General features: G+C 35.1%; 1 protein-coding gene across 1 annotated transcript in view; it reads left to right on the forward strand.

Moving 5' to 3' along the window:
* Positions 1-1,139: 1,139 nt before the first annotated feature.
* Positions 1,140-13,878, forward strand: part of LOC133519317 (protein limb expression 1 homolog) — a 28,712-nt gene continuing 15,973 nt past the window's right edge. Inside the window, exon 1 of the mRNA XM_061853355.1 lies at positions 1,140-1,294. Coding sequence (XP_061709339.1) covers positions 1,228-1,294 — 67 coding nt within the window. The 5' untranslated portion in view covers positions 1,140-1,227. The remainder of the gene's footprint in view (positions 1,295-13,878) is intronic.

Here is a 13,878-nt window from a genome sequence, read left to right on the forward strand (position 1 = left end):
GATGACGCGCAGATTTGTCAAATCTAACCTTTATTGATATGTTATTATGAATCAAGGCACGCGTCTTCGTGAATGACACGATCTATACACATCTTTTAAAAACAAAACGCACCATTATCCTCAAAATTTTCTTCTTTAGCTTTGATACACAAACGAAAAATTTGTTAAAATTATCAACAATTTTATTATGTTGCAGTAAAAAAATGTCATTATATTTTTGGACCTATAGCAATAAAGGTATTTCTTTTTAATTTATTAAAAATAAAGCGTCATATGGCTTTTAGTAAAAAATACAATAAAATTATTTACAAATAAAAAAAGGCTCATTAAAAAAATCTTATGGCAAGACTTTAGGTAAGAAATAAGGAATTGCTAGTATTGTTTTGTCTTATCAGAATCGAATTACAATTAAATCCATTATTAGTTTTATGAATAATGAATCCTATCAATTTTGATTCCGCAATATTGCAAACTAAAACGTGCCAACCAATTTCTATCTACTTAATTCATTTCAGTGGATCATAATGTACACTGTTTTCAATTCGCTTTCATGGGTCGTGTGGATGAGTCAGTTTCTGCGCGAAATGAAATAATTCGTTGCAACAAGAATTTTTGGACAAACAAAAGCCATTCAGATTTTAATAATCTGAACTTGATTTGTGCTTGATACGACTTTAACAAGATCCGTAGTTTATCAAGTTAGCGTTTATTGGTGCGCGCAATATTCACTACGAGTCATATTACCCTATTCTAGTCCGCACCAATCTACAAAGATTGCACAAAATTCCAAATAGGATCCAATCAATACAGATTTCATGATTCATTTAAAGAAAAGTCACATTTCCCGAAAGTCCAATCTAATTTGAACCTTGAATCTGATTGCAATGGTTGAAATTCTATTGGGGCGTATGCGGTAGATAAGAGAGACCCCACATTAGTGTCTCCCGAGCGTCGGCGTCCAGTCAATTCTATGGCTGCTCGACGCAGCGACACCATTTTCCATAGCGCTGACTAGACGCCGATCGCCGACGCTCAAATGACGCTAGTGTGTAGTGACCCTAAACTGTACTATGCCCGTGTTTTGCGCCGTTGCGGGCGCTTTGCGAATTAACGCGCTGCATCGCCGCGTTTTCAGCGCACAGGGCCCGCTGTTCTCTTCTGCACCGCCGCCCGCGCAGCCAGTCAGCGCGCGCTCGCCGCCGGCGCCGCACGTACGTCCATGTCGCCATGGTGTACCCCGACTCGCGCTGGGGAGCGGACGCATTAGCCCCCCTCTATGATGACGTCTACCGAGGTGAATCTTTGTCTTTATGTGTATTTAGTCTGTGCTAAAACCTGGGTTTATATTAAACTTTAAATATTTCTGTGCTAAAACCTTTAAGCCTGTTGAACTCCTTGCGTTTAAAGGAGCTTTGCTTGGTACAGTAAATACATCCTACCGTTTGATTTGTATATCTATAACAGGCTTATGTGTATTTGTATATGCTAAACTTTTCGAGCCTGTGGATTTATAAGCTGCAGGTTTGCTTGATAAGGTGCATTGGGGTATTTTCGAAAGCAGGGTCATTGTAAAAATTGCGAAAATATGCACTTTCTACTATATCAACAGTAAGCAAGATGGTTCGGTAAGCGTTGCGGTTTTCAAAATTATTCCTCTTTTAAAATTACCCCAATGCCCCTTACAGTAAATACGTGCCGGTTAGTTGTATTTATGTACCTGCCTTTTCTGTATAAGTATTTAATTCTTCTTAATCGCTGCAATCTTGTCTGTGGGCATACTGGTCATCAATTAATCTCGGTCTGGTTTACCCTTGGTAAAACCTAAACCGCGGTAACACTGCGACCATTCCCTGATCTATTGTGATCAAAGTATGTAAAATCACCGTGGTTAGTGAATTTAAAGGCAGTAGATTTGCTTGGTAGAGTAAATACATCCTACCGGTTAATTGTCTATAAATGTATTTTATGTGTATTTTACTCTGTACCTGCCTGTTAAACTTTAAAGCCTGTGGATTTGCCTGAATTTAAAGGCTGTGTTTACTTGGTCTTTGTACAGTAAATACCTATATACATACATATTAGTTTATTGTACTTATATACGAGTATATGGCTAATTTTCCCATTTATATTAACAAGTCCAGGGTTAAACGTAAAAGATGTATTTTGAAACAAAGAATGTTATTATGTTTTAAGATTTGCAGGATTCATTAAAAAAAAACGAATAAAAAATTACATACAATACAAATAAAAGTATTCCAAGGTTAGACACCTACAAGATTTACTAGCAAAAACATACCTTTTTTGTAAAACTCTCTGTATCAAAATCCAAATAAATTACTAATTTAAACACATAAGATTATCATTTATTCAAAACTCTTTTTTAAAAGTCACTATCGATATATTACATTTAATTATTTGAACATAATAATTCATAATTCTTTATTTGTAAGAATATAGTAGAATTTAGTCTTATAATAATAAAAAGGAATCCTTGTATTCAGCATGCAACATCAAGCCTTATATGCTAATAATATCCTTATTAACTAAACATATTAAATGTGTATTTAAACAAAAGCTCTATATAAAGCTAAAGTCATGATTCAACGTTACATATTTGCAAACGCACCGGCTGAGTCACTTGCGTGAAGCCCAACTGGTTTAGGTTTGTTCTTATTCGGTTTGTGTTACTAACGTTATAGTGCTATACGTAGTTGAGCTTTTGTATCAGCTGTTAGCTGTGCAAAAAAGCTGAACAGTTTTTATATCAAGGTTTTATTATTGTGGTAAAGCTTTTTAGATGTATTGGAGCTTTCGCATCAGCTGGTTTTCAACAAGCTTTGTAAAACGCTCGTTAGTGTCAAGTTTCTATAAGTGAGCGTGCCACAAAAATGCCACTTTCATAAATTATGTATTTTTCATATATTTTCCTAATGGAATAAAAAATGCACCAGAGCTATTTGCCTATTGTGTTACCCCCATATACTTTGAATAGAGGTAACAAAAAGGAAAGTTTGTAAAATATATGGAAGTTTCTGGATACTTTTTTTTTCCTATAAGGATGAAAAGAGCTTGCGATCCTGACTAGAAAGTTGTGGTTGCAACGCAATGGTTGTAATTTTTTTATTTTATATTACGTCGGTGGCAAACAAGCATACGGCCCGCCTGATGGTAAGCAGTCTCCGTAGCCTATGTACGCCTACAACTCCAGAGGAGTAACATGCGCGTTGCCGACCCTCCAACAACTCCCAACAACAACAACAACTCCCGAGATAAAGGGTCTTGACAGACATGCGGACGGACGGACGGACAGCAAAGTGATGCTATGAGGGTTCCGTATTTTCTGTCTGATGTACGGAACCCTCAAAATCGAAAAAAAAAAACAAATGAGCGGGCATAGATGTAGTTGATATACCTTTATCAAATTGTTTGCAAATATTTTCAATGTTCATATCCAGAGAGGAAAATGGGGCTACATTTGTGTGTTGTTTCGGGGTGAATGTCCACTTTTGTCTTAAAGTTTGATACTAACCAGTTTAGTTTTTGTCTATTTTGCAACTTTTTTATTAACTTGTAGAGTTAAAAACAATTAAGCATTTAAAGTTTGGGAAGGAAAATAATCGGCAACCTACAATGTAAAATTAATCGGCAACCTACAATGTAAAATTAAATATTTGGCACATTTATGCTACCTATGGTACAGTCAACCAATTTGAATCCTAGGCCACTATAGAACCTTGGCGCTTTAACTACTATACATGACATGCATCACTCAATAAGTACTGTCGCAGAAGTCATTATGACATGGTTCTATAGTGGCCTAGGAATCAAATTGGTTGACCGTACCTGTAGTTTGTAGTTAGGTCATATATTACAAATATCTTTTTTAGGTTTTTATTTCTTTTAACTTAAATGGTTAAACATTGTATAGTAAACACCCCTATAATGGAACAGGCAATGGGATAGTATAGGCAAATCCTGTAAAATAAGTATTTACCATAAGTTTCTAAACACTGGCAACATTTTACCATAAACAATAGAGCCATAAAGCTGCATAAGTTTGATATTTCATTGATTTTTCTTGGTTTTTAAATTAATGGCGCCATACATCCCATGACTGGAGAAAGAAAAACATAGTTTTTATTTGTTAATAATATTGAAACCAATTGCAGTATCTTTCATTAAATACATATTCAACTTTTAACGCATAAAGTGGTAGAGATTTCACAGATGCCGAGAAAATATCAAAATACTCCAATTTTTTTCTTAAATGTCCCATGACTGTTTTTTATACTACGTCGGTGGTAAACAAGCATAAGGCCCGCCTGATGGTAAGCAGTCTCCGTAGCCTATGTACGCCTGCAACTCCAGAGGAGATACATGCGCGTTACCGACCCTAACACCCCTCCCTCTCTTCGTTGACATTATTAGTTGATTGGTGCTGTTAACATAGTTTTTAATTTAAACCATACTACCGTATAGATTATTGCTTTATACATACATGCATAAACAATAATTTACAGTTAAATTTGTAAACATACGCTAAGTAATAAATTCTCGAAAATGCCATGTCACCTCTGTTTAGCCACTTTTGACCCGCGCTCTTAAGGGTCCTTTAAACTCACCGCTACTTAGAATCCCAAAATATGGTAATTGGAAGAGTGCCGTAAAGTCAAACAATACTGGAATAACATAGGTAAATTAACCTCTGCTTAGAGGCCAAAGTGCCGCATCTGAGATGTATGGATCCGTTAAAAAACTGGTAACTAAAAAGACATTTCTAAAACCTCAATTAGTTAAACTATGAGTATGTGTTGGCAAAAATACATCCGTAACTGGAAACTTTAAAATATTGGAATATACATGTAGTTTGACGACCTGTCTGGCCTCGTGGGTAGTGACCCTGCCAATGAAGCCGACGGTCCCGGGTTCACATCCTGGTAAGGGCATTTATTCGTGTGATGAGCATGGATGTTTGTTCCTGAGTCATGGGTGTTTTCTATGTATTTAAGTATTTATAAATATTTATATATTATATATATCGTTGTCTAAGTACCCTCAACACAAGCCTTATTGAGCTTAACGTGGGACTTAGTCAATTTGTGTAATAATGTCCTATAATATTTATTTATTTTATGTAGTCATATTATATATATTTTATGGAAATTGGAATATATTTATTGTATTATTATTCTATATATTTAGCCCCGATTAGTTGTTTTAATCCTAAAAACCTAGCCTAGATAATTCTTTTATTTTATTTTTATAAGGCACCAGAGTTTTCCAGAATAAAATATTCGTAAAACCAAAGGTAAAACCAAATATTTATTACAAGAAAACCTAGCCAGGCTATTACAGTACACAGGCATGCTATGTTAAAACACCGGTCATTTTTCTTCATAAATTAAACTTTTTTCACTATGAAAAAAAATGTTTTGAATACAATTTGAGTTCTTTCAAATGATACCCCACTTGACCTAGTCACTAGACTTTGAAATTTTGCCGCCTCTTCATGTTGGGCATTTTCCATAGTTAATTAAAAAAACAACTTTCAATGTGCCTGGGTTAGCGTTGTTCAAAACTATTCCAAATATCAAATCGAGAGCTTAAGTGGTTCTTGAGATATTTAGCGCTGTGACTGTGACAGACAGACGCACCATAAGGGTTGCTTTTATACCTTTTTGGTACGGAACCCTAAAAATAAACAGTTAAACCTTTTATATTCCACCTGTTGTTTACCTCTTCTTAATGTGTTGTATTGTTTCTGTATTGAGGTGTGCAACAATAGGACATTGTGCAACGAGGGGGGTAAGTGAAACTTTGGAAGCGAGGATGGTAATTAAAGACCCGAGTTTGCAATATTCTTACCCCCGGAGTTACACACAAAGTTTTTCATAACACTTGCGAAGAAAAAACAAAATTTTAAGTGAAATAATTCTTAAATTACGGTGACATATCAAACATTCGTCCGCCATTTTGTAATTTCTTGACAGGTTAGGTATCGAAGGCACAGAACTATTCGGTATTCAGCGACGATTGAAAATTATGTAATAGTACATTACGATACAAGTGCGAAAAATAGGAAATTCGAAACGAGTGGCGATAAATTAAAACACGACCGAAGGGAGTGTTTTAAATCGACACGAGTTGCGAATTACCTATTCGCACATGTATCGTACAACGTTTTACAGTACATATGGCCCTTTAAATGTTCGACACAGTAACGTAATATGCTACTTCTCGCACTAGTGCTATAAAGTAGCCCCATATGTACTGTAAAAATATTTTAAACGGCTGTTAAATTAATCAAATTAAATAATATTAAACATAAACAAAAATATTAAATTATAAACGGCAGTATTTTATAAGTAAAACTCATTTATTCGATTTGGTTTGTACGAATCAGTGACATAATTAAAAAAAGCTATAACTCCCTAGGGAGTTATAGCTTTTTTCACAATCCTTAACTCCAGCGGGAACAATATAGGCCTTTGTCTTTCAGTACACCTGCATGAAATAGGATCTTTTTCGAGCAAGTGTGATGAAAAGAGTATTTGTATTGTATTGTATTCCGGTAGCCTGTCCGGACCCTTACTGTACATAAAAACAATACTCCACCATATGCAGTTAGTTGTCATTTGGCCCTCCATACTTGTTTGTGTTGCGTAAAGAGAATCAGGGGTATTGACTATTTAAATTTAAAAATAATGCCATTATTTTTTAGCCCTAAACTATTGACTTAGAACGTCAACCTCCTATGAAATTATGTCGTTTAAATAACACTTGCACAGTCTGGGCTAACAATATCGCGTAACTTAGCTTGGTCTGACTCTAGTTACCTACATGAATGCATATTTCATTCTCCTTATACTATGCGAAAATACGACAAGTAAAACAAAAGATAATAAAAAAAAAATTAAATAACTTCATTTCATATCATAAAAAAAAATTAACCGCTTTCAAAAAACCATGCCACTGAAAAGAACAAAATATTTTTTTGATATACCCCACCCCTATCCTTGACCAGTCCCTATCCCGTCGTAATGCAATTTTATGCCAAAAAGTTATGATTATGGAGTAACAAGTTTCTATTCACCAATCCATTACCAATGATTTATTTTGTTCGATGACATTTTCTTATATAGGCTCTATTAAAAACTATCGTTATCTAGTTTGCGTCGGGAACAGCGACATCTTTGAGGTAATTTTAACAACAAACTAAACATACTCCGTATCGGTTCGAACAAACAGGATAACAGATGCTCCGAAAATGGTGTCTTGTCTTTTCGCCGAAGTTTTATTGACCGCATTCGAACGATGTTAGATTACAAAATAGTACATTGTGCAACGAGGGGGGTAAGTGAAATTTTGCAAACAAGGCCTTTAGATGCACGACAGCCGCAGGCTGGAGTGCATTAAAGACTCGAGATTTCAATATTCTTATCCCCCATCATATATTTCGGCTTTAAATTTAAATCTTTGTCAAACGAATCTATCGTCTCAACATACCAAAACCTATAAATATGTCCTTTAGTATGAAAATGATATGCATTTTTTTTAACATGTTCATTGTTCTCATACAAAATGATATGACAAAGTCACACGTCCAAATTGTGGGGTCATTTGAAGTTATGTACCCATATTAGAAACACGGAGTCCTGAAAAAAAGCGTCATGACCCCGCGTGATGATGATGATTGGGGGCACCCGAACAGTAAACGTCTTAATTGTACAGGAGGGTAGTTAGTTAGTTAGTGCTTCTGGGCATTTTCCGCAAGTCGACAACCATTGTGGCCATTTTGCGTGAAACGAGGTAGCGCTACTCTAACCACCCCAGCTCCTCCACGAAGCCTAGCAATGTTTTCAGGGTGAGTCCCTAGGTATTTGCTCCTGTATACTTCTACCTGTTTACAGTCTAGAAGAATGTGTTTTGTGGTTTCCTCTTCTTCCATGCACGCTCTTCACATGCGGCGGTCTGTTTAACCCATATTGTGTAGGTGTTTGTTTAGTGTGTTATGTCCTGTAATTAATCCTACTATTTTACGTAGTTGGTGTCTAGGTATTTTCAGTAGTATTTTGGTGAGCTTGTAGTTTAATTGCGGTTAAATATCCTTGGTCTGCTTGCATGAGTTCATTTAATTCCAGTACTTATTATGCAGTTGTCTGTGATGTAAGTCTAGCTGGTTATGTATGTATTAACATACTACTATAGATCCGTTTCCCGAAATGCCGTTTAAATGAGACAGTTAACTTTTTACGATTGTCTCATTCTACCACATAAGTGCGTCCTGCTCCTGTAAGCCACCATCATGCAAATACAGTATACCTTTCCGATTCTAAGAATATGCATTCAAAACAGCATTTAACATTCGCCAATTTCTGATTTACATCTCTCACCCGTCAAGTCAATTTTAGAGACAACTTACCAATGCACTTAGTTTTGTAAACGTAATTATAATATAGTTCTTATGCGTCAGGATATAAGGATGGTAAAAGGGTTGACTATGAGTTATAAGCTGCATTTCAATGTAATCAGTGTCATTCCAAACACTTAGAGAGTCTTAGGCTTAGGTGAACCAGAGAGTATTGCGAAAATCCAAATTTTATTATCTGTCTCTGTGGCGAATGCAACTTTTTATTTGTATACAATCAATATAGTCCTAATGTAGTAGGTAACTAAACACAGCTGTCGGACTCGGCTAGTATTCGGAGGCTTTTTAAAAAGCACCATTAGGACCTCTCCACATATTTTGCATCACGGCCAATTAGCGACACCTAAATTTAAACCACCTTTTGTACAGATCAAATATTTCAAATCACTCTCTCATCAAGTCATCATCTTATCAACACCACTTTCTACATTTAACCGTTTTGGCAAGAACCCTTTGTAAACCAGTAACTTTTGGAAGATCATATCAGTTCACTAAGAATCGAAGTGTTTTTGAATTCGAGTTGTCGTGATCCTGACATGCACGGCGGCTACAGTCTCACTATATATACCAAGGTTCTGGCAAGTATTTTACACGGATAGCCAATGGGTCAACTACACGCTGATAGCCTATAATGCTCTTTGTATCCAGTGTAATGTAATGATGCCTTCAGAGTCCTGTTGAGGTTGCCACGGTTCTGTAGCGCGTCCGGGATATTTGCCGAGGCGCGTACTGACGATTTTTATGCGATCAGGCGCAAGCGGGTTGCATCTATTCTAAACCGCATCCGAGGCAACGACAACAGGATACTGAAGATTCTCCACATACTCCATATCTCGCAGAGCTAAACTGGGGAATGAACTTTCGCCCGCGGTATTTCCGGACCGATACGAACCTCAAATCCTTCAAGAAAAGAGCGTAGTAACTTAAACCCCGCAACGCACTTGCAGTCCCTTTGGTGTTGCAGGTGTCCATGGGCAATGGTAATTTCTTACCATCGGGCGGTTCGTCTGCTCTCATTCGAACGTGGTATCTCGCCTCCTGCACTCACGCTTGCAATAAGAACATGACCCGTTTATAGAGTCTCGTAAAAGCTCCATAAAGCCCTGCTTCCTAGAGTCGTTCAATTTGCAAAGCTTAATAGCGCCGAAGCTCAAACCAGCTCTCATGCTCAATTATGGACGAATTAGCTTCGCGACGCAGCTTCAGTTTTATGTACTTTTAGGATTCCGTAATTGGACGTAAAATATTTTTTTATTGTACTCTGTATGTATGAGGGCACCTTATAGAGATCTTTTAGACCAGCCACGCTGTAGGACTGAGATTTACAAACGGAATGCGTATTACATGTGTATTCTCGTTTACAACAATCTGCCAACAGAAATCAGGAATCTTGAAGGAAAAGAATTCAATAGTACCCTTAGAATTTGGCTACAAGATCATTGTTTCTACAGCATAAAAGAATTTATGAATTATAAAAACATGATGACATTGGCTTGAAAAATGTAATGATGATTAATTCTTTGTTTTCTTATTTGGCATAATTTTCACTTGCAGGGCTCACAAATAGCAATAAATTGTGTATAAATGTATATAATTAATGTGTTGTGTAAATAGATGAATGTTGTTTATTAATGTAAATTATTTTAAGAATAATTTTAAAATTTGCATGCTGTCTTGAGATAGCGGATAAAGGTGGAACAATTATTAACCGTATTTTAAGACCTGTAACTAACCCTTTTTCTGCAAATAAAAATCTGAAATCTGAAATCTATCTTTAGGTATTTAAATAAAATAGTATTAGATCCTCAGATTGTAATGGATTGTGGTAGTGGCGCCCCCTAAGCAGAGTTTCGCGTAATATTCCCTATTATTCCACTGTGCCAGATTTTTCCTCACTCTACATTATTAAGAAAAACTCCGCCGATACGACAAGTAAGGTAATTCATCTCTCTGTCAAATTACCGTCTTCTGAGATTGATTACTTGATAATTGAGTCAAATATGAATTTCAGATGTTTTCATTTCAAAGCGCTCTAATTTTTAGAAAGTCATTAAGACGAAAATGGAGGACCCGCGCGAAATCGCCTTTTCATTCAAATGTAGTCCTCATTTTCCTCTCTGAATATTAACATAACTGAAAATATTTTGATACAATTTGTTGTATTTTTTGATACAATATTTATAATTAATTGCATGTGATAGAAATAAGTTACACTTAAAAAAATTTTTTGTTCAGTAAAAATTATAATTATATTTGAATATTATATAAATCTGATTAATTATTTTTAAAATAAATTAAAATAATTCGACCCGTAATGATAATGAACTTTGAAATAATTCTATTTGTGTAAATAATGTTTTCATCTATAAAATAATAATGTGCGATTAAATAGATATAATGAGTTGACATGTAAAATAACTATATTTTATCAATAAAGTTTTGATTGATTGATTGATTGATGATATCAACTACAGCTATGTCCCTATACGTTCGATTTATTAAAAAACTTAATTATTATAGGAGCTATAAGAATTTAAAATTTTGTATGAAATCTGTTTTTCTCTCCTAATTTTTATAATAATAAAAAATCTAAAAAAAACCCACGACGGTTAAAACGTAGTTGAAAAAGGATGCACAAATAAATTGTTACTGCAGCGCCCTCTGGTGAGTTGTCACCGTAACACCTATCTAAAAACATGCACCAATCAAACTTGAACCCATCACTGAAAACCGCATCAAAATCGGACCAGTAGTTTTTAAGAAAAATGGCAACATTGGTTTGCACAAACATCCTCTCACCCCAAATGCATATACCGACTCCGTTCCGTCGTGGGTAAGAATGGGGTATAGCTATGGTTAATATATATCAAGTTATGTAAAAATATTCTGCATAATGTCAATATTTAGAGAGGAAAATGGGGACTACGTTTGTATGTAGAATCGGACTTCCTCTTTCCTCTTAAAGTTAGGTTTTAGAGACATAGGTTGCGCCGGGAAATTCAAATAGGTGTACCTTTAGTGCTTAAAAATAAACACATGAAATCAATTTAAATATTATCTACTTACGAGAGGGCTTTGCTCTCACTCACATGTGAATGTAGGTGCACTAAAACGAGTTAATTTAACTTGGAGGGCCAGCCAAGATGATGATCATTGATAGAAAAAATTGCCACGTGATAGAAAGTGTACCTAATAAAGTAAAATAAAATAAATATTTCTAGATGCTCAGCCAATGCCTAATGATCTCAAGACCAGCTCAGTCTAGGCAATCGACCAATAAAGTATTCAAGATTAACTGTGAAACCCGTTTTATGGAATAATTTATAGTCCTTTGAGGATTTTTAATCGCGCGACCGCATTTGCATGTTTATATTTAATCTTGGTCGTAAATGAGATAATAATGATTTGATTCTAATGAAAGGTAAACGCCGATAGTATATCAAATGTCAGAATTAAACAATGTAGTTATATTTATTTAGAAAAAGTGTGCATCTGACTCAGGAAAAAAAATGGCAAAATATCCATTTTTGGTACAAAGTTTTATGCCTGGCTGTACTTTTCTTTCCACAGGCAATTTATACTTCATTAGTTTGCGTTGTTTTATCACAGAGTTCCTATGGGCAACCTCCTGTCTCCATCATCTCCATGTCATCATAATATTGCATTGTCATCCGCTTTACGTATGTATGCTGAATTTCACCCAATCGAAAATCGGGAAGTGGGTCAAATTTAGCTTCCAAGATTTGACCCACACTAACATACACATGCACATACATATGTTATAATAATTACCACCACTAATACTATAAATAAGTCAAAACGAGTTTTCTTAGTTCTTATCAGTCAAAAAATGTGACAAAATTAAGGAAAAGGTCCCAGTCGTTGGTTGGACTTTTTCCTTATTATTCTCACATTGTTACCACTAACTAGCCTAAACTAAAACTCCTAAAAGCTTTGATTTTTTTAATGATGAATGAGATTGTTACCTCCATGATCTCGCAGATTGTTACCACTAGTAACATCTGTGATTTTTTAATGATGAATGAGATTGTAACCTCCATGATCTCGCAGTTTGTTACCACTAGTAACATCTGTGATTTTTAAATGATGAATTAGATTGTAACCTCCATGATCTCGCAGATTGTTACCACTAGTAACATCTGTGATTTTTTAATGATGAATTAGATTGTAACCTCCATGATCTCGCAGATTGTTACCACTAGTAACATCTGTGATTTTTTAATGATGAATGAGATTGTAACCTCCATGATCTCGCAGATTGTTACCACTAGTAACATCTGTGATTTTTTAATGATGAATGAGATTGTAACCTCCATGATCTCGCAGATTGTTACCACTAGTAACATCTGTGATTTTTTAATGATGAATGAGATTGTAACCTCCATGATCTCGCAGATTGTTACCACTAGTAACATCTGTGATTTTTTAATGATGAATTAGATTGTAACCTCCATGATCTCGCAGATTGTTACCACTAGTAACATCTGTGATTTTTTAATGATGAATGAGATTGTAACCTCCATGATCTCGCAGATTGTTACCACTAGTAACATCTGTGATTTTTTAATGATGAATGAGATTGTAACCTCCATGATCTCGCAGATTGTTACCACTAGTAACATCTGTGATTTTTTAATGATGAATTAGATTGTAACCTCCATGATCTCGCAGATTGTTACCACTAGTAACATCTGTGATTTTTTAATGATGAATGAGATTGTAACCTCCATGATCTCGCAGATTGTTACCACTAGTAACATCTGTGATTTTTTAATGATGAATTAGATTGTAACCTCCATGATCTCGCAGATTGTTACCACTAGTAACATCTGTGATTTTTTAATGATGAATTAGATTGTAACCTCCATGATCTCGCAGATTGTTACCACTAGTAACATCTGTGATTTTTTAATGATGAATTAGATTGTAACCTCCATGATCTCGCAGATTGTTACCACTAGTAACATCTGTGATTTTTTAATGATGAATTAGATTGTAACCTTCATGATCTCGCAGATTGTTACCACTAGTAACATCTGTGATTTTTAAATGATGAATTAGATTGTAACCTCCATGATCTCGCAGATTGTTACCACTAGTAACATCTGTGATTTTTTAATGATGAATTAGATTGTAACCTCCATGATCTCGCAGATTGTTACCACTAGTAACATCTGTGATTTTTAAATGATGAATTAGATTGTAACCTCCATGATCTCGCAGATTGTTACCACTAGTAACATCTGTGATTTTTTAATGATGAATTAGATTGTAACCTCCATGATCTCGCAGATTGTTACCACTAGTAATCTGTGATGTGTGTGTATCTGTGATTTTTTAACGATGAAATCTTATTTTTTAATTAAGTTATTGTAATGATTTATTTTAAGATTGAAATTTGTAATACAATATTACAAAAATATTAACCT

Source organism: Cydia pomonella, chromosome 6 (genome assembly GCF_033807575.1).
Source record: "Cydia pomonella isolate Wapato2018A chromosome 6, ilCydPomo1, whole genome shotgun sequence".
In the NCBI taxonomy this organism is placed as follows: domain Eukaryota; kingdom Metazoa; phylum Arthropoda; class Insecta; order Lepidoptera; family Tortricidae; genus Cydia; species Cydia pomonella.